This window comes from Rana temporaria, chromosome 1, assembly GCF_905171775.1.
Source record: "Rana temporaria chromosome 1, aRanTem1.1, whole genome shotgun sequence".
NCBI classification, from domain to species: Eukaryota; Metazoa; Chordata; class Amphibia; order Anura; family Ranidae; genus Rana; species Rana temporaria.
This window is the reverse complement of record NC_053489.1, coordinates 471,313,017-471,334,549: the sequence shown is the minus strand read 5'-3', so window position 1 is coordinate 471,334,549 and position 21,533 is coordinate 471,313,017. Positions and strand designations below refer to the sequence as shown.

Sequence of the window (21,533 nt, the reverse complement as noted above, 5' to 3'; positions counted from 1 at the left end):
GAAAAGGCTGCAAGGCTGGACGCTGCTCGCTGCCTTTTCCCAGGATCGCAGCGAGCTGCGGGCAGGATTTTTTAGGCGAGGCCGCGGCTTCGGCCTAGTCCGCAGCCTTTTCCCAGGATCACGGTGTTAGATATAATCTTTCAGGGGCTAAACAAAGTACAGGCAGAACAGTCTGTTGTTTCTCTGTGAAAAATCTGCGACACGAGCAGGAACTCTTTTATTACTTATGAGGCATAGACAAAACATGAACTCACAAACGTAACACTGCCATCTAGTGATCATACAATGTAATAGGCACACAGCATTGACATATAATGGTTGATGCTCATTAAATACAAACCTTGTATGCTAACACCCCCACTCAACAACTACTATCTATGTCAATCCCATTTCTGATCTAAGATCAACAAATCTGTTTCTAGCTAGTGGCTTTGTCAAAGCATCAGCAATAATTTTTTCCGACTCACAATACACAAGTTCAATCACTTTCTGATCAACTAAGTCATGAATGTAATGATGTCTGACATCGATGTGCTTGGTTCTTCCATTAATCTTCTCACTTGTTGCAAGCTTAATGCAACCCTGATTGTCCTCAAATAAGACGGTAGGTTCTGATGTTGCTTCTCCAAGATCCTTGAGTAATTGCTGTAACCACACAACTTCTTGACTGGCATAAGCTGCAGATATGTATTCGGCTTCTGTAGAGGACAATGCCACTGACATCTGTTTCTTGCTGGACCATGATATAGGACTGTCTCACAATTGTAATAAGTAACCACTTGTGGATTTGCGTGTGCTGTGATCACCTGCCCAATCGGAGTCCACATATCCCACGAGGTTTAAATCACCAATTGCTGACAGTTTCAAATTTAAGTCTTTTGTCTGTTTCAGATATCTCATAACTCTTTTGATCGCATTCCAGTCTCTTTGACGTGGTTTATCAACTCGCCTGCAAAGAAGAGACATGCTGGCTGCAATGTCTGGATGTGTAGTGGTTGCAATGTAGAGAAGTGCCCCCACTGCTTGTCTGTATTGTTCATTGGATGTGAGAAGATCATCTTCTCCTTCTAGCTTTGGATAGGCTGTATCCATAGGTGTGCTTGCTCCTTTCGCTTCTGTCATGTAGATATGCTGAAGAATAGATTACATTTTTGCACTCTGATTCAACAGGAAACTTCCATCTTTCTCACGCTGGATGTCAATTCCAAGATAATATGTCACTTCACCTAGGTCTTTAGTTTCAAAGTGCTCGTTGAGTACTCCTGTTAACTTTGCAATTTCATTGTTGTTTTTGTGAGCAATGATCAGGTCATCTACATAAATTAGCAGATACATCCACTCAGTGTCTACTTGTTTAGCATATAGGCACGGATCAGCTTTGCTCCTTGTAAATCCTTCATTTAGTAGAACTTGATTAATCTTCAGGTTCCATGCTCGAGCTGATTGTTTAAGGCCATAAAGAGATTTATTCAACTTGCAGACAAGATGCTCTTGTCCCTTTTTCAAATATCCTTCTGGCTGTGACATGTAAATTTCTTCTTCAATATCACCATTAAGAAAAGCTGTCTTAATATCGTGATGTTTCACAATCATTGTACGCATGGCAGCCACTGTCATTAGTGTTCTGAAAGTACTTTGTTTAGCAACTGGAGCAAAAGTAGCATCATAGTCCTCACCGAACTTCTGTGAGTAACCTTTAGCAACCAGCCTTGCCTTGTACCGACAGACTTTCCCTTCAGAGTTACATTTGGTTTTAAAAACCCATTTACATCCTATGGCATGTTTACCTTGAGGTAGCTCTGAAAGTGTCCATGTCTGGAGATCTTCGAGTGATGTCATTTCTTCATCAGCAGCTTTATTCCATACTTGTTTCTCATGCATTGGCAGTTTCTGCATCTCTTTCCATGAACCTGGTTCAGTTTGAACAGCTCTGCGAGCTATGTAAGATAAACGTTCAGCTGGAACACCTTTATTGATTCTGGTTGATTTTCTGACTGAAGGTATTTCTGGTTCAGATTCAGGTTTTGATTCTTCTGCAGTAATTTCTATTTCTGTATCACTTTCCTTATTTTCTTGAGTGACTGATGTTGATTCTTTCTCAGTTTGAACAGTTTGTGTCTGTTGTTCAAACTTTGAGCACAAAGATGTTTCATCAATAATCACACTTCTGCTGACTGTTACCTTGTTTGTGTCTTGATGTAAAATCCTGTATCCTTTTTGAGATTCGCTGTACCCCACAAGTACACCTTCTTTTGCACATGCATCCCATTTTGTACGTTTTTCTTTTGGAATGTGTACATAAGCTTTACTTCCAAAAATTCTGATGTGTCTTAAATCTGGTTTCCTTTTGTTCCACAGTTCATATGGAGTTTTTATTGTTGCTTTTCCCGGCAAGCGATTTTGAAGATAACATGCAGTTGTGATAGCTTCTCCCCAGTATGTAGTTGGCATATCAGCATCAAATAGCATGCTCCTCCCACTTTCACACAGTGTGCGGTTCATTCTCTCTGCAACTCCATTTTGCTCCGGGTTATATGGAACTGTTGTCTGGAACATAATTCCATGCTTCCTGAGAATGGCTTGTGTTTTACCACTTGTATATTCTGAGCCATTATCTGTTCGTAGTACTCTGGGCATTCCGCCAAAATTATTATTTACTTGAGCGAGATACTCTTCTAATTTCTCTGGCACTTCATCCTTATTGTGAAGTAGAAATACTGTGGTATATCTGGAGTAATCATCAATGAAGGTCAGGAAGTACTTTTTCTTTCCTGGAGTCATAGTTTTCATTGGACCACAAAGATCTGAATGTATTAAGTCCAGAGGTTTTTGAGCTTTGCTGTTGGTCTGCTTGGGAAAAGGTGTCCTTGCCATTTTTCCTTTAATACAGCTGGTACAAATCATTATGTGATCACATGGATTAATCTTAATACCACTTGCATAGTTATTCTCAACTATTTTCTTTATTGTATCAGAATTTCTGTGCCCCAATCGTCTGTGCCAAGTGTGGATGCAGTTTGAATGTTTATCCTCTTTGGCTATTTTAACCATTTCACTGCAGTTCAGCTGATATAGTTCATCTATGATTTTAGCCTTTGCAAGCAAGCAATCCCCTTTTGTTATGATACAACTGTCACCCTGAAATGTGACTACATTGCCTTGGTTAGTGAGTTTCTTTACTGACAAAAGGTTGCTTTCAAGATCTGGCACATACAGAACATTACTCATATGGATCTTTTTAGTGATATCCGGAGAGATAGGACAGTATAGAAAGCCATCTCCTATTCCCACTGATTTCATGAATTGTCCATTAGCTGTAGTTATCCCTTCTGTTTTGCTTTCATCAAGCTGAGCGAAGAAACTTCGGTCATTTGTCATGTGACTTGTAGCACCTGAGTCCACACACCATGCTTGCACAGAGGTGACACCATTTTTGGATCCGAATGCATACTCCTTTGTTTCTATGACATTCTTAGCTTGTTGCAATGCACTTTGTTTTTGCATTCTAGCTTTCCAGATTCTACAATCTGCTTTTAGGTGTCCTGGTTTCTTGCACACAAAGCATTCCCGCTTTTCAAGCTGCACGTTACTGTGTTTATTTTTGTATTTCGTCTTTAAAGCCGTCTCTGAACACACACTCACATTACTCATGCTTTCAGTTTTGCGCTTGTATTCATCCACAAGCTTGCCTTTAACATATTCTAGTGTTAGATCATCATCTGGACGTGCATCTAGTGCTGTTACAAGTGTCTCATAACTTTCAGGAAGTCCACTTAATAATAGCGCTGCAACATGGAAATCTTTTATCTCTTCTCCAATCCCTCGCAGTCTCTCCACCATCTCTAAGGTCTGTCTTATATAGTCCTGCATGTCCTGGTCTTTTTGTAGCTTAGTCTGATAGAGCTTTCTGATTAAATACAGTTTATTGCTGAGATTAACTCTTTCATGTGCTTTCTGTAACTCTTCCCACATGTCTTTAGCAGTCTGAGGCCCCATACTCACGAGCAAACATGTCTGCTGAAACTGGCCCGCAGGCCAGTTTCAGCAGACATGTTTGCTCGTGTGTGGGCGCGAGCGGGCCGAATTCCAGCAAACATTTGCCCGCCGGGCCTTTTCCCAGCGGGCAAATATTCCTGGACTTGTTTTAAAACAGCCCGCTGGAATTCAGCCCGCTCGGACATGTACGGTCGTCAGTACAGACCTACCGTACATGTCCAGGCGCCCGCCGTCCCTCGCATGCGTCGAATGACTTCGACGCATGCGTGGAAGCATTTTAAAGGCGGGCCGCCCACGTCGCCGCGTCATTGTCGCGGCGACACCGCGTCATCGACGCGGCGACACCGCGGACACGCCCCGCGTATTGTTTACGCGCGGACTTCTGTACGATGGTGTGTACAACCATCGTACAGAAGCCCTCTGGCAGACATGTATGGTGAAAACGGTCCGACGGACCGCTTTCACCATACATGTTTGTCCGTGTGTACCCGGCCTGACAGTTACATATGTGTATGATTTGATCATTGTCTATGCACAGGGAGATTGTGCTCTGCGCTTTCTGATCTCTGTCTAACCACTCCTCTGTGGGCTGTGCAGGTCTTGGTTCATTTATACATTTCCACGTACCTTCTCTTATAAGCAGCATTTTCATCTTGAATTTCCAAGATTGGTAGTTCTGATTCGTCAGATTTGCAATGGAGAACTTTGCTGAGGGGATGGCAGCAGCCATTTCTGCTGTTTGTCTTTCTGTTGCTGTCTCCTGCACTCAATTGCTTTAGCTCACTGTATCTAGGGGTAATCTGTATTATATCCTGGGCTTCTGTAACATGTCCTGGGCCCATAACCTGTTAGATATAATCTTTCAGGGGCTAAACAAAGTACAGGCAGAACAGTCTGTTGTTTCTCTGTGAAAAATCTGCGACACGAGCAGGAACTCTTTTATTACTTATGAGGCATAGACAAAACATGAACTCACAAACGTAACACTGCCATCTAGTGATCATACAATGTAATAGGCACACAGCATTGACATATAATGGTTGGTGCTCATTAAATACAAACCTTGTATGCTAACACACAGCAGACTAGGCTGAAGCCGCGGCCTTGCCTAAAAACTTAGTACCAGGGCGGTGTCCATCAGGAAAAAATAACTTGATTCGAATCGTGAGTCAAGTTTTATTTTTAAAAATCGCTGATTTTTTTGGGGCCAAAATTGTCCCAGCTCTATGCCCCATTTGCCTTTTAAAAGGCCACCTGCTCAAGTCTTTACTTGATTGGTTAGCCTCTGTAACTGCTCTATTTTCTTTTCACTTTTCATAAGCTAAAATTACAGTCTGTGGGCCAGATCCACAGACGAAGTACACCGGCGTATCTACTGATACGCCGGCGTACTTTTTAAATTTCCCGCGATGTATCGTTGTTTTGAATCCTCAAAACAAGATACGACGGCTTCTGGGTTAGATCCGACAGGTGTACGTCTTCATACGCCTTGAATTTGTATCTAAGATGCAATACTTCGGCGTCCGCTGGGTGGCGTTTTCCGCGTTGGGTATGCAAATTAGCTATTTAAGATGATCCACGAACGTACGCACGGCCGTCGCATTTTCTAACGTCGTCTGTAGTCGGCTTTTTGCGGCATATAGTTAGAGCTGGTATTTTGCGGCATATAGATAGAATTGCCATGTTAAGTATGGCCGTCGTTCCCGCGTCAAAATTTGAATTTTTTTTTTTTTTTGCGTAAGTCGTCCGTGAATAGGGATGTACGTAACTCACGTCTAAGTTAAAAAAATGACGTCCTAGCGACGTCATTTAGCGCAATGCACGGCGGGAAATTTCGGGACGACGCATGCGCAGTTCATTCGGCGCGGGGACGCGCTTCATTTAAATGAAACCCGCCCAATTTCAAATCCGCCTCCAGAAATACACTACGCCGCCGTAACTTAAGGAGCGAACTCGCTGAGGATTCGAATATACGCCAGGTAAGGTACGGCGGTGTAGTGTATCTCTGATACGCTACACCGATGCAATTGTATGTGGATCTGGCCCAGTGTTTCCAGTGTGGGCCTTACATCATACTTTGGATATAACACAATTTGTTTTCCCTCTGTGCTAGGTACCATGATTATCCTTGAAAGGCTAATGTTATGTGCAATATTTTTTCAAACTTTTTGTTTCTTTACCTTAGGGGAGAGATCAGAAAACAATAACGATGATGTTGGTAATGATACTTTTCATCAAATATTATATGTACTTGGCTGTATTTTTTAACCACTTGCTTACCGGGCACATATACCCCCCTCCTGCCCAGGTGAAATTTCAGCTTCCGGCACTGCGTCGCTTTAACTGACAATTGCGCTGTCGTGCGACATGGCTCCCAAACAAAATTGGCGTCCTTTTTTCCCCACAAATAGAGCTTTCTTTTGGTGGTATTTGATCGCCTGTGCGGTTTTTATTTTTTGCGCTATAAACAAAAAAGTGCGACAATTTTGAAAAAAAATACAATATTTTTTACTTGTTGCTATAATAAATATCCCAGTTTTTTTAAAAAAAAAACACATTTTTTTTCTCAGTTTAGGGCGATACGTATTCTTCTACATATTTTTGGTAAAAAAAAAAAAAAATCGCAATAAGCGACTGGTTTGCGCAAAAGTTATAGCGCCTACAATATAGGGGACAGAATTATTATTTTTTTATTTTATTTTTTTTACTAGAAATGGCGGTCGATCTGCGATTTTTATTGCGACTGCGACGTTATGGCGGACACATCGGACACTTTTGAAACATTTTTGGCGCCATTCACATTTATACTGCGATCAGTGCTATAAATATGCACTAATTACTGTATAAATGTGACTGGCAGGGAAGGGGTTAACACTAGGGGGTGAGGAAGGGGTTAAATGTGTACCCTATATAGTGTTCTAACTGTGGGGGAAGGGGGGTGACTGGGGGAGGTGACCGATCTGTGTCTCTATGTACAAGGGACATAGATCGGTCTCCTCTCCAGAGACAGCACCGCTGTCTCTGTGTGAGCCGGCAATGAGAAATGATCTCATATGTTTACATATGAGATCATCTCTCATTGGCCGCACAGATCGTATCGCAAACAGCCACTCTGATTGGCCGTTCGTGGCGATCTGTGATTGGCTGTGTCCAAGTGACACGGCCAACACAGACTTTCCCCGCAGCGCGCTCTGGAGCGCGCGCGGGGAACGCCCAAAGGGGCGGCCGTCAATTGACGGCCTGTTGGATATTCAGATCCGCGCTGAAGCCGTCATTCGGCTATAGCGCGGGTCTGTAGTGGTTAATATAAAGCAATATGTACAACTGGTGGTTTGGTGTAATCTTACTTATGATAATAAACAATGCAGACACTTTGCAATAAATGCAGTTGGTATCGGTAGCTGCCATTATTCTGATTTCACTTGGAAGAAGGTTATTAAAAACGAATGCAACTAAAATAGAGGGCCTAAAAAATTTAATTTTAGTTCTTTCCTCTCAGTTCAATCGTAATGCCGCGTACACACAATCGGAAATTCCGACAAGAAAAGTCCGATGTGAGCTTTTGGTCAGAAGTTCCGACCGTGTATATGCTCCATTGGACTTTTGCTGTCGGAATTTCAGCCAACAAAAGATTGAGAGCAGGTTCTCTATTTTTCCGACAGAAAAAGTTCCTATCGGAAAATCCGCTCGTCTGTATGCAATTCCGACGCGCAAAAAACCACGCATGCTCAGAATCTAGCAGAAAAGCCGAACTGCCTATTGAACTTCATTGATCTCAGCTCATCGTACGTCTTGTACGTCACTGGGTTCTTGACGGTCAGAATTCCCGACAAGATTTGTGTGACCGTGTGTATGCAACACAAGTTTGAGCCAACATTCCGTCAGAAAAAAATCCACGTTTTTCTTGTCGGAATTTCCGGTTGTGTGTATGCGGCTTTACGGAAGTAATGCTAGTTTTCACTAGATATTATTTAAATGAAAGCTTCAGATTTAAAAATATTGAAATACCTTTTGAACGTCCATTAACATTATATGACATTTTAGTTATTTGGTTTACATATACATTACATATAAGTTTACATATAAGTGGTTAAGGATTAGAGAACGTTTACAGGTGAGAACAACTGTTTCACACATTTTATTTTTTTCTGGTTTTCAGAACCTCAAGTTCCACAGGACAAGAAAACAGGTAGGTAAATGCAAATCTCGCATAGGGAGAATGGACTAAGCATGCTTTGCTAAATGAACCTGCAGTTGAGCATTACTATTTTATTGTATACAAGATGGATGAACATATGTATGCATAACCTAAATATACAGTATAATATTGTCCAGCTCTGTATTCGTTCTATTGTTACTTAGTTTATTTTATTGCCTTTTTTTAGGTCTTCTTTTTTGTAAACTTAAATTTTTTCCTAATAAAAACTGTCTTGTTTAAAAAAAAATAAGAAAATGAACCTGCAATTGAAGAAACAAGGAATTGGGAGCCACATGCCATATGTAAATAGACTGCAGCACACAGGGGATATTGTATTATGGTACCTGCAAGAGCAGGCCTAAATGGCAGAAAAGCAAAAAGAAGGGTTATTTTTTCTCATATCCTTGTGGTAACTGATTCATTTTTCTGTGCAGATCTTGTTAATGCAGTAAATTTTGACATTGAAGCAGGTGAGTGAATTGTATATGATGAATACGATTTTATATCTGCAGTATGTAGATATATCTATATATACAGTATGTATATACAAATATATAAAAGGTGTGTATATGTAATGTCCGATCATGTGACATTTAGATTGCACACAGTTGGACATCATTTCACTAATTATGTGACTTCTGAAGGTAATTGGGACACCAGAGCTTTTTATGGGCTTCATAACAAAGGGGGTGCATACATACACACATGCCAATTATCATTTTTTTATTTCTGAAAAATAGTTTTATGTATATATTTTTCAAATTTTACTCCACCAACTTAGACTATTGTGTTTTAATCCATCACATTTAATTCAGATTAAAAAAAACATAGAACTAAAGGCTCTAATGTAACAAAATAGGTAAAAAGCCAAGGGGGTGAATACTTTTGCAAGGCACTGTATAGTGACTGTCCAAAAACAAAGTCAATTGTCACCTATTTTGTAAAAGAATGCGTCTGTATTTACTGTAATTTGTTTTTTTTAAAGTTAACTTTGTCTTAAAATATGCATTATTCATTTTTTCCTTATCCATAAAGAGATAAAGCTTATAAAAGAAAGTATTAGCAGCGTGTCTTGTGGTATTCCAGTAAAACAACCTGACATAAAGAGATTCAAGAGAATCATTGGAGGGACAAAAGCAAAAGAGGTAACTAAAATAAAGTTTTGATAGTCCGCTCACATGTATACACAATGCAAATCCAATAGTTGTTTTCAAGCAGGAAAATGTATAAAAGCAAACTACAGTCTAAAGTCATAAAAAAACTGCCCAACTCTTTGTGTGGTTACTAAGCTCTATAATATATAATAAAAGTGTGCCGTTAGTACCGTGAAAAAAACACAAATAGTGAGTGTAAGGTATACCCTTACTACAATAGTGTAAAGGACTCTATAATGATATGTGTCATCTAAGAGAAGAAACACTAGATGTATTCCTTCATAACACAAACATATGTGCAACAATGTAATATATTAATGAAAACCACATGTGAATGTGAAACATCAAGCAATGTATATAAACAGTGAGCAATGTAATTGCCCATAGAAAATAGATATCTTCAAGGTTTATATGCAAATAAACCTATTATGGCTGTAAAAGTTTCAATAGTCTTTCAACATGAAGAGAAACGGCATAAACCATCAAACACCCCGGAGTGCCTTCACCTTCCAAATATGGGGAAGAAAAGATGGATACTCTTACTGTGCTGTCCTCCTCATAGTTATTTGTACATTGCATTATCAACCTTTCTTTCACCATGTTGTTTTCATGCATCTTTTGTACTGCTGCCATCTGCTGGCCAGAATTTGCATGCCGCACGCCTCTGTTCTTGTTAGTAAAGTTTTTTCAATCGGGGGGTGTGGACTCAAGCAGGGCTGGCCTTATCATGTGGGGGCAGCCATTGCAGTGCCTCATGGCTGTGTGACTAGACCAGGCATGTTCAAAGTCAGGCCCGGAGGCCAAATGTGGCCCCCCTGTTGATTTAATATGCCCCCCCTGGGGATTTGGATATATATATTGTTTGTGGCGGCCAGGGCCACAAAAGAAATATATTGTATTAATTGGCACTGCCTTGGAGAGGACAGGGAGGGGGCAGGACGAGCACCGTCAGATTACATGACGAGAATCTCCTGTTTACTCAGCAGCGTCTCTATTGGAAGTCCCGTCTCCTGGGATGCCACTGGATGACTGTTCTGTCTATCATAGGAGGCAGGACTTTGTATTAAAGAGGCCATAGGGTAAACAAGACATTCTCCTGTTTGTATTCTGTCAGCACTCGTTCCGCCCCCTCCCTCTGCCCTCCGAGGCTGCAGATGGGCATCGTTCAGGCTGCACTGATGGCAATGGTAAGGCTGCATTTATGGCACATGTGAGGCTGCATTGGTTGCAATGGTGAGGTTGCAATGGTAAGGCTGCAATGGTTGCAATGGTAAGGCTGCATTTATGGCAATGGTAAGGCTGTCTTTGCAGATGACACCAAGCTATGCAGTGGAATAACGTCCTTACAGGATGTCGCCAATTTACAAGCCGACCTCAATGCTCTGTCTAATTGGGCGACTGAGTGGCAGATGAGGTTTAATGTTGATAAATGTAAAGTTATGCACTTGGGGGCTAAGAATATGCATGCATCATACATGCTAGGGGGAGTACAACTGGGGGGATCTGTAATGGAGAAGGATCTGGGGGTCTTGGTAGATCATAAGCTCAATAATAACATGCAATGCCAAGCTGTGGTTTCCAAAGCGAGCAAAGTCCTTTCTTGTATTAAGAGAGGTATGGACTCCAGAGACAGAGATATAATTTTGCCCCTGTACAAATCATTAGTAAGACCTCATCTGGAATATGCAGTTCAGTTTTGGGCACCAGTTCTCAAAAAGGATATCAGGGAACTGGAGAAAGTGCAGAGAAGGGCAACCAAACTGATAAGAGGCATGGAGGAGCTCAGCTATGAGGAAAGATTAGAGGAACTGAATTTATTCACTCTTGAGAAGAGGAGAATTAGGGGGGATATGATCAACATGTACAAATATATAAGAGGTCCATACAGTGGACTTGGTGTTGAGTTATTCACTTTACGGTCAACACTGAGGACAAGAGGGCACTCTTTACGTCTAGAGGAAAAGAGATTTCACCTCCAAATACGGAAAGGTTTTTTCACAGTAAGAGCTGTGAAAATGTGGAACAGACTCCCTCCAGAGGTGGTTCTGGCCAGCTCAGTAGATTGCTTTAAGAAAGGCCTGGATACTTTCCTAAATGTACATAAAATAACTGAGTACTAAGATTTGTAGGTAAAGTTGATCCAGGGTAAATCCGATTGCCTCTCGGGGGATCAGGAAGGAATTTTTTCCCCTGCTGTAGCAAATTGGATCATGCTCTGCTGGGGTTTTTTGCCTTCCTCTGGATCAACTGTGGGTATGGAGTTGGGTGTATGGGATTGTACTGTGTTTTTTATTTTGTTTGTTTATTTTTTGTGGTTGAACTGGATGGACTTGTGTCTTTTTTCAGCCTGACTAACTATGTAACTATGTAACTATGTAAGGCTGCATTCATGGCAATGGTGAGGCTGCATTCATGGCAATGGTAAGCCTGTGTGTGTTATACGCCAATAAATACGGTATATCCAAATAACACGCCCAAGCTCATCCTTAGTCCTAAGCAGCGCTCTGGGATTCATTGGGGCCACAAATAAAATATATACAGTATATCCAAATAACACGCCCAAGCTCATCTCTTCACCACACACAGCCACAAAGGCAAGAGAATTCTTGTTGGGTCGTGTATTAGTGCTCAGACGAACACACTTAATGGTTCAAAGAATGTCAGGAATTTCTTGTGAAAAAAAAAGAATGTCAGGAAAAATAGTCGGCCCTCACGCATGTTCACTTAATCAAATCTGGCCCTCTTTGAAAAAAGTTTGGACACCCCTGGATTAGACACTACACATTTTTTGGGCTTGAGAAGGCATCAGTTTTTGAACAGCAGTTAGCCTCAGGATAGATACTAACAAGACAGCATTGATACCACTACTACAGAACAGTATTGTATCACCGTTTATTGCTTTATCTGGATTGAATAAACCCACGTTGATTTCATCTTCATGTCTAAGTCTGGATCCATCTAACCTGAGCATCTGCCGGTCCGGTCTGCCCCACTGCTTGGATAGAAAGGTAGGAAGTCACACAGCTATTATCAGTTATACCTTCATTCACCTTCATGTGGGAACAGATCACTTACCGGACAGCGTGGATCCAACTCACCATACGGCGGTGGATCTTTCAAGCATGGGAAGCCAGACAAATGCTTCAGCGAAAACTCCAGATGGATCGTTTGGGTTCATCCTTTGTAGATCGGTGATGTGTTTCGTATACCACCCGATACATTGCAGCGATCAATCACAAGCACAATTTTTCCAGGAGAGATCCAAAAACTTTTTCAGCCTTTTAGATCATTTTGGTTGCAATAGTTTTCTTTTTCCAGGCTATTTTTTCTAATAGTAGAGCTGTAAATTTTCACTTTCTGCTTGAAAGCCTTTTTAAACTGTATTTGTTTGTTGTACTAACTTGTTAGTCATTTTGATTTACTGTTTTTGCATAAAACTGATCTATCCAGAAATGTTTTTCCATGCTTACCGTAATTCATTTTTTTATTTTTAGAATCAGTTTCCCTGGCAAGTCGCAATTAAAGATGGGGCCAAGGTTAACTGTGGTGGAATTTACATTGGTGGCTGCTGGGTACTGACAGCTGCCCATTGTGTCAGGTATAAACATGTTCTTTAGATTATTGAAGTAATGTATTACATAGCAAGAGACACCTTATCTTATTATCTTATCCTTAAAGGGGTTGTAAAGGTTAGTTTTTCATTTTCTAAATAGGTTCCTTTAAGCTAGTGCATTGTTGGTTCACTTACCTTTACCTTCGATTTCCCTTCTAAATGTTTTTTTCTTTGTCTGAATTTCTCACTTCCTGTTCCTCCTCGGTAAGCTGTTCTGGCTGACTAACCACTGCTTGGATGATGAACAAATTATCTAAATTATATTCAGTCAGATAGAACCTCACCTCACACAGTTGTTTGTTTTTCTAAAAGTCCAATTCCAATTTATTTTAATCCCCTACACACACAAAACCACCACCCTGCAGTCTGACCTGACACCAACAGTGGGATCTTCCACTATAATTCCAAAAGCGCCATTTCAGCTCACTGATTTGAGATCACTAAAATCCATATTCTGATGCGCTGATATAGGTTACTGTACTACACTTTGCACATTGCTGTTTGCCTTACTGATTAATACTGATTTTATTTGAATAATGCTAATATTCTTCCTATAACACCAATATTTTTAGGGCAGACCAGCCGCACAAGTATCGTGTAATCATTGAGCTCCTAGACCGTCTGTCTGTATCTGAGAATGTGGATTCTTTCCCAGTGAAAACTGTGAAAGTGCATGAGAATTATAAGTCTGGAACCTATGAAAATGATATTGCTCTGCTGGAGGTTGTCAACATTTACAAGGAGCCAGCTTGTATGCAGGTGGACAATAATCTAGTGCCTGCGTGTGTTCCTTGGTCAACTCATCTGTTCAAGACAGGGGACACTTGCGTAGTTTCAGGATGGGGCAGAGAAGAAGGTATATGGAGTTCATGTTATTTTTATTTTTGCCGTGTACAAAATAATATAAAAATAGATGCGATACCAATGTCAGATCATTTGTGACTATACAGCAAATGAATTTCTTAGGTCATCTTCCAATACTGGGCCAGATTCACATAGAATTACGCCGGCGTATCAGCAGATACTCCGACGTAAGTCCGAATCTAAGGCCGTCGTATGTTTAAGTGTATTCTCAAACTGAGATACACTTAAACATGCCTAAGATACGACGGCCAGCACCGTTGTATCTTAGGGTGCAATATCTATGCTGACCGCTAGGTGGCGTTTCCATTGCGGTCAACGTAGAATATGCAAATGACTAGTCACGCCGATTCACGAACGTACGCTTGCCCGTCGTAGTGATTTTACGTCGTTTCTGTAAGCGATACGCGGCGTAAAGATAAACATGCCCCCTAGGTGGCGTACTCAATGTTAAGTACGGCCGTCGTTCCCACGTCGCAATTTGAAAATTTAACGTCGTTTGCGTAAGTCGTCCGTGAATGGCGATGGACGCCATTTCCATTAACGTCAAAACAAATGACGTCCGTGCGACGTCATTTAGCGCAATGCACGTCGGGTAATTTACCCGACGGAGCATGTGCAGTACGATCGGCGCGGGAGCGCGCCTAATTTAAATGATCCACGCCCCCTACCAGGATCATTTGAATTAGAAGGGCTTGCGCGGGTGGACTTTACGCTACGCCGCCGCAAGTTTACAGGTAAGTGGTTTGTGAATCAGGCACGTGCCCGTAAAACTTGCGGCGGAGTAACGTAAAGGAGATACGTTACGCCGCCGGAGATCTACGAGAATCTGGCCCTCTATCATTATTTTACAGATAGATCAGTTTTAAAGTGAACTTGTCTAAAAGCTGCTCCATGTAAAGAGTGCATGCTTGCACATAAGGGCACATAAGGGCCCTTTCACACAGACTTTCCAATCAGGCCTGTATCAGTTTTTGATGCGGATATAAACAGAATTGTGTCCATTTACACCCTCCTACCTTTGAGTCCGTCCAGGTTCTTCCAAACCTAAATGTGACTGATCCTAATGTAAACGGACAACCGAGTCTGTTTACATCTAGCGAGTTCAGCGTGTCCACCTGTTTATAGTGGAAACAAACTTAATAGGACCGGTGTTCTGTCAAAATAGCCAAGTCATCGAGATCTCCAATTACATCACTTCCGGTTACTGGAAACCATCAGTAATTGAAGATTTAGATGAATTGCTGTTTTGACACACCCAGGGCCGTCTTTACCATAGGTCAAACAGGGGCAGCTGCCCAGGGCCCTGTCACTGTTGGGGGCCCAAACTGCTTGCTGTGGGGGCACTTGGGGGGGGGGGGGGGCAGAAACACGAAGAGGGACCCGAGAAGAGGAGGATCTTGGCTGCTCTGTGTAAAACCACTGTAAGTATAACATGTTTGTTATTTTTAAAGAAAAAAAGCCTGAGACTTTAGTATCACTTTAATGATATACTATATAAAGCTTTTATTTGATACACTATTTTAATTTATATCTTTTGCTTATAAATTAGCAAAAATCTTTTTTACCTGGAAACAATCTACAGACTGTGGATACCTAGTGGTTGACTAGATAAGACATAGCTGCAAAAAAAATGCCAGAAGTGCAGAGGAGTGTCTAAAAGCAACCAATTGCCCAGCCTGAATTGGTATACCTAAAATTGACCGCTTGGGGTGTAGAGCCAATTGTTGTCCTGTTCTGCTGGCAATTTACTTGTAGATCTATAGGCACACAGAGTAGGAAGTATACAGTACACTATTCTACCAATGACAATAAGCAGGGCATTGTCAGGACCATTAAGGCAAGTACTCACCGAGGCCGAGATGCTGAGGGCGGCTCACCTTTGCGACCCTGTGCAGACCACTCCCTTGAGTTAGAACAGAGGAGGGACGGCACAAGGAGGCACCGGTGCCGGGGACTGGTAGGCAGACTTGGTGCAGCTGACGAAAACAGGGCAGGTGCAGAGGACTGGAGATAGTCGTTGATCAGGCAGGAACAGGCAGGTAAGTCCAGAAGGGATCAACAGGAAACAAGGCAAATCCGGGTCACAGGCCGTGGGTCAGGAGTTGGAGAGATCAGAGGAAGTCCGTGAGAGCAAGCCAAGGTCAAGGGGCAGGAGACAACAGCAAATCCGATAAGCAGGCAGGGGTCAAGTGTAGGAGACGGCAGAGAATAGTCAAGGTCCAATCCGGGTCAAACAGGTCAGGGTATTCAGGTTACAAAGTTCTCTCACAGGGTAAAGCTGACAACGAACCAGCAATTAGCAGAGGGGAAGGGGCTGGCTTAAATAGGCCGCACTGGCCACTGATTGGTCCAAAGTAACATGGGTTCAGAACCAGGCTCCAAGGGACAGCAAGCAATGTAATACTTGAGCAGTGGCTCAGAGGCAAAGAGCTGGACTCACAATGGACAGGTCCCAGGTTCAATTCCACCCAGAGCCAACTGGGGAAATGTGACCGTAAAGGGCAGTGCCCTGACAGTGCCCCCCCCTAGGGGCGGACTCCGGACGCCCAAACTGTCCACTAGTTCCGGATGCTCCTGATGGATCAAACAGGGAGCATGTAGATCTTTACTTTTTCTTTTTGGGCTTTTTTGATCCTGAAGTTCTGGTAGGGGGCGCCCTCCTTGCTTGTAAGGCCTGTTCAAATACTACCAGATCCTGTTTACGGACCATAGTACCATCCGAGGCATACGTGCAGTCTGGAGGGAGAACTTCAACTGGGGACATAGGAACTGAAGACACAGGAACTGGAACTGAAGACACAGGAACTGGAACTGGGGACACAGAAACTGAGGACATAAGAACTGGAACTGGGGACACTGGAACTGAAGAAACTGAGGACATAAGAACTGGAACTGGGGACACTGGGACTGAAGACACTGGGACTGAAGACACTGGGACTGAAGACACTGGGACTGAAGACACTGGGAAGGTAGGCACAGATTCTGAGGCATAGAAGAAACTCCCAATAGTACCCACCTGAAGAAGCTTTGGCCGAGGTGGGCGAGTTGGGCAAAGCGATATAAGGTGCCCGCTAGCACCACAATAAAAGCAAAGTCCATGGGCTCTTCTCCGCTCTCTTTCTGCCGTAGATAGGCTGGACCGGATGGCCCCGATCTGCATGGGTTCTTCCTCCTCCAAGATAGGCGTGTGTGCATCCACAGAAATGTCAAGACCTTGTGATGGGGAAACTTCCAGGCTGGGCACATACGGAGTCTCATAATTTGGCACACACTGGGCTGGCTGGAGGTCATGACCGTACTGGGGCTTCCTATCCTTGGGTACCCGTAGGCCCCGTGAACTAAGAGCAGACCTGGGAGTGCTGGTCCTCTTGGAAGCAGGGATATATGAGTCCAGAGCAGACATGAACGTCTCCCAGCTGTCCAAGACTGGACTTTTTTCCTGCAGCAGCAGGTGAGCCCACGATTTGACCTGCCCTGTTAGCAAGTTGACGGAGGCTCTAACCTTAATATAGTCCGTGGCATAGGTCCTAGGTTTAAGGGTGAACAATAGTTCACAGTCGGTTTTAAAGCACAAGAAGGATGCACGGCTACCATCAAATTTTTCTGGCATGACAACAAAAGGTTCATAACATGCTGGTTCCGGGGCTGGACGTGTTGTCCCTTTAAATTTTTGGACTTCTTGTTGTAGTTCCTGAATAGTATGGTTCAGGCTGGAGACTTGCAGAGCCAGGGAGGTGAGCATCTTGTACAAGTCTGCGGACTCCATATTATTAGTTAGTCCATTATGTAAGGGTTTACCTTCTTGCAATTTTTGAATGGCAACCGTCAAAACAGACACCTGTTGACACAGGTTTTCAAGGGGTGAGCATGCCCTGTCGGCCTCAGACATAATGGCTGGTTCGTACTGTCAGGACCATTAAGGCAAGTACTCACCGAGGCCGAGATGCTGAGGGCGGCTCACCTTTGCGACCCTGTGCAGACCACTCCCTTGAGTTAGAACAGAGGAGGGACGGCACAAGGAGGCACCGGTGCCGGGGACTGGTAGGCAGACTTGGTGCAGCTGACGAAAACAGGGCAGGTGCAGAGGACTGGAGATAGTCGTTGATCAGGCAGGAACAGGCAGGTAAGTCCAGAAGGGATCAACAGGAAACAAGGCAAATCCGGGTCACAGGCCGTGGGTCAGGAGTTGGAGAGATCAGAGGAAGTCCGTGAGAGCAAGCCAAGGTCAAGGGGCAGGAGACAACAGCAAATCCGATAAGCAGGCAGGGGTCAAGTGTAGGAGACGGCAGAGAATAGTCAAGGTCCAATCCGGGTGAAACAGGTCAGGGTATTCAGGTTACAAGGTTCTCTCACAGGGTAAAGCTGACAACGAACCAGCAATTAGCAGAGGGGAAGGGGCTGGCTTAAATAGGCCGCACTGGCCACTGATTGGTCCAAAGTAACATGGGTTCAGAACCAGGCTCCAAGGGACAGCAAGCAATGTAATACTTGAGCAGTGGCTCAGAGGCAAAGAGCTGGACTCACAATGGACAGGTCCCAGGTTCAATTCCACCCAGAGCCAACTGGGGAAATGTGACCGTAAAGGGCAGTGCCCTGACAGGCATGCAGGGGCAGTAGGAACGAGAACCTTGTTGAAAGAAACTGGCAGGCAGTGTGACAGTCTGTAACTTTGCGTTACACAAGGAGATGCACTATTAACTATCAGTATGACAATGACTGGGCAGATAGCTGCTGCCCCTGGTGGTGATAAGGAATTTGACTTATTTTCTTTTTCTTTGTAGGTTTTACTAAAGTATTTCATCTAAAGTGGGGAAATATTAATCTGATGAATAACTGTACTTCAATCTACAAAGATCGATTTTTGAATGGAATGGAATGTGCAGGTAGGAGTTTTATAAAGTTTGACCATTAGTGTCAGCATACACTAAGCAATACAACGTACAGCGGGTAAAATAAGTATTGAACGTGTCACCATTTTTCTAGGTCAAACAGACAGATCGTGTGTGGGCCCCATCTGTATTTTTTACATCGGTGTTAAAAAATAGAACATGTTTTAAATTTTTCCTATGGATAAAAAAACGATAGAAAAATCTGATCGTCTGTGTGGAACTCCATCGCATAAAAATCCACGCATGCTCAGAATCAAGTCGATGCATGCTCGGAAGCATTGAACTTCATTTTTTTGGGCTCGTCGTAGTGTTTTACGTCACCACGTTTCGGCACGGTCGGATTTTTGACTGATGGTGTGTGGGAAAGACTGATGAAAGTCAGCTTCATCGGTTAAACCCGACGAAAAAATACATCGGATTAGATTCCATCAGATGACTGATCGTGTGTACAGGGCTTAAGGGTCCTTTCATACGGGCGTTCCGTATGTCCGTTTTTCCTCCATCCATTGGCTGATGAAAAACAGACATACATGTATGTCCATGGGCTAGTGGACGTTGGCGGATGACATTCGCCTCCGTTAAGTTCAGGGGATAGATTTATGGCATTTTTATTATTTATTTATTTTTACTAGTAATGGCAGAGATTTTTATTGGGACTGCGACATTATGGCAGACACATCGGACACTTTTGACACATTTTTGGGATCATTGGCATTTATACAGCGATCAGTGCTACAAAAATGCACTGATTATTGTACAAATGTCACTGGCATGGAAGGGTTTAACACCAGGGGGTCGATCAAGGGGTTAATTGTGTTCCCTCACTGTGTGTTCTAACTGTGGGGGGAGGAGACTGACTAGAGAAAATGACAGATCATGGTTCCTAGCTATTAGGAACTCACAATCTATAGCCTCGTACACACGATCGGAGCGAGTTGGCCATGAACGCCCATAGCATACACACGGCAGGACTTTTTCTGCAAACTTTCCCAAAATCACGTGATTTTTCTGCTCTTTACTGCCACCCTTTGGTCAACTTCTGCTATTGTTGGTTGATTTTAACATTGGTTCTGGGCATGCGTGTTTGTACTTTGGACTAAAGTCCGATGGATTTCTGTACACACGATAGGACTTTGCACCGTAGGACTTTTGTTGCTGAAAAGTTTGTCCGTTTGCAGAGCGAACTTTTGTCCGATGAAAACCGAAAAGGTTTGTCCGATGGAGCATACACACAGTCTTTTTTTTTTTTTAAAACTTGCTCATTTTGAAGTTTGTTGACAAAAAGTCAGACCGTGTGTATGGGGCTTATCACTCCTCACAGAACAGAACAGGGATTTGTGTGGTTACACACACACGTCCCTGTTCTGCCTCTCGTGCCCGCAGCTGGTGGTCATCACGACTGCTGGTCACGAGCATCGTCGACATCGCAATGCAGCACGCACACGCCTGCTATCCCGCTTAAAGGGACTGACGTACAGCTACGACAGTTCGTGGGATCTTGCTGACCTATGACGGCGGCTGATCGGCAAGCGGTTAAAAACAGAGATTTGTCACTGTTTTTCACTTTTTTTGCTTTCAAAGTATTGTTATCCTGCTCCTGAATCTTTAGATACATTTTTAATTCACAGTCCCCATACCCCCCCCCCCCTCGACTTAAATAATTTCATTGGGGCAGATTCAGATAGAGATACGCCGTCGTATCTCCTGATACGCCGTCGTATCTCTGAGATCCGACGGTCGGGTCTATGCGACTGATTCATAAGAATCAGTTCCGCATAGATCTCCCTTAGATCCGACAGGTGTAAGTGACTTACACCGTCGGATCTTAGGCTGCAATCTCCCGCCGGCCGCTAGGTGGCGCTTCCATTTGTATACGCGACAAATATGCAAATGAGGAGATCCGCCGATTCAGAAACGAACGCCCGCCCGTCGCTTTTTTTTTTATGTCGTTTACGTTCGGCTTTTTCCGGCTGATAGTTACCCCTGCTATATGCAGCGTATCCTATGTTAAGTATGGCTGTCGTTCCCGCAACGAGTTTTGAATTTTTACGTTGTTTGCGTAAGTCGGTCGCGAATACGGATGGACGTAATTTACGTTCACGACGAAATCAATGACGTCCTAGCGACGTCATTGGGAGCAATGCACGCCGGGAAAATTCGCGGACGGTGCATGCGCAGTTAAATCGGCGCGGGAACGCGCCTGATTTAAATACTACACTCCCCCTAGCAGCGGAATTTGAATTCCGCCGGGGGATTTACGATCCGCTGGCGCAAGTTTCGAGGTAAGGGCTTTCTGAATACTGCACTAGCCTCTAAAATTTGCGCCGGTGGATCGTAAATCAGATAGATTACGCAGATCTAAAGATCCGCTAATCTATCTGAATCTACCCCACTATGTTCAGAGACGAGGACGTTTTTTTGCTGTTATCTTAATTGTAATGTCCATGATGGTTATTCCTTCTTTTTGTTTTAGGGACATATGATGGATCCATAGATGCCTGCAAAGGTGACTCAGGAGGTCCCCTAATTTGCTATGATGCTAATAACGTGGCTTATGTTTGGGGAGTTGTAAGTTGGGGTGAGAACTGTGGAGTGGCAGGTTTCCCTGGAGTATACTCAAAGGTTGCATACTACTTTGAGTGGATATCCCGACATGTTGGACGAGCTCTCATCTCTAAATATAACATCTGATTTATCCATATTTTACAATGTGCAGATGGCTTATCAGCAATTTGGAAATATATTATGCTTTTTCAACTACTGCTTCATAATTTTTACCTTTTTATGTAGTAAAATAAAGTTTTCCTATTTCCTTAGTA

At 43.1% G+C, this 21,533-nt stretch overlaps 1 protein-coding gene across 1 annotated transcript in view; it reads left to right on the top strand.

Moving 5' to 3' along the window:
* CFI (complement factor I) overlaps positions 1 to 21,533 on the top strand; it is an 81,995-nt gene extending 60,462 nt beyond the window's left edge. The window contains exons 8-15 of the mRNA XM_040329176.1: positions 6,182 to 6,214; positions 8,156 to 8,185; positions 8,629 to 8,664; positions 9,230 to 9,339; positions 12,843 to 12,946; positions 13,534 to 13,817; positions 18,607 to 18,708; positions 21,188 to 21,533. Coding sequence (XP_040185110.1) covers positions 6,182 to 6,214; positions 8,156 to 8,185; positions 8,629 to 8,664; positions 9,230 to 9,339; positions 12,843 to 12,946; positions 13,534 to 13,817; positions 18,607 to 18,708; positions 21,188 to 21,405 — 917 coding nt within the window. The 3' untranslated portion in view covers positions 21,406 to 21,533. The remainder of the gene's footprint in view (positions 1 to 6,181; positions 6,215 to 8,155; positions 8,186 to 8,628; positions 8,665 to 9,229; positions 9,340 to 12,842; positions 12,947 to 13,533; positions 13,818 to 18,606; positions 18,709 to 21,187) is intronic.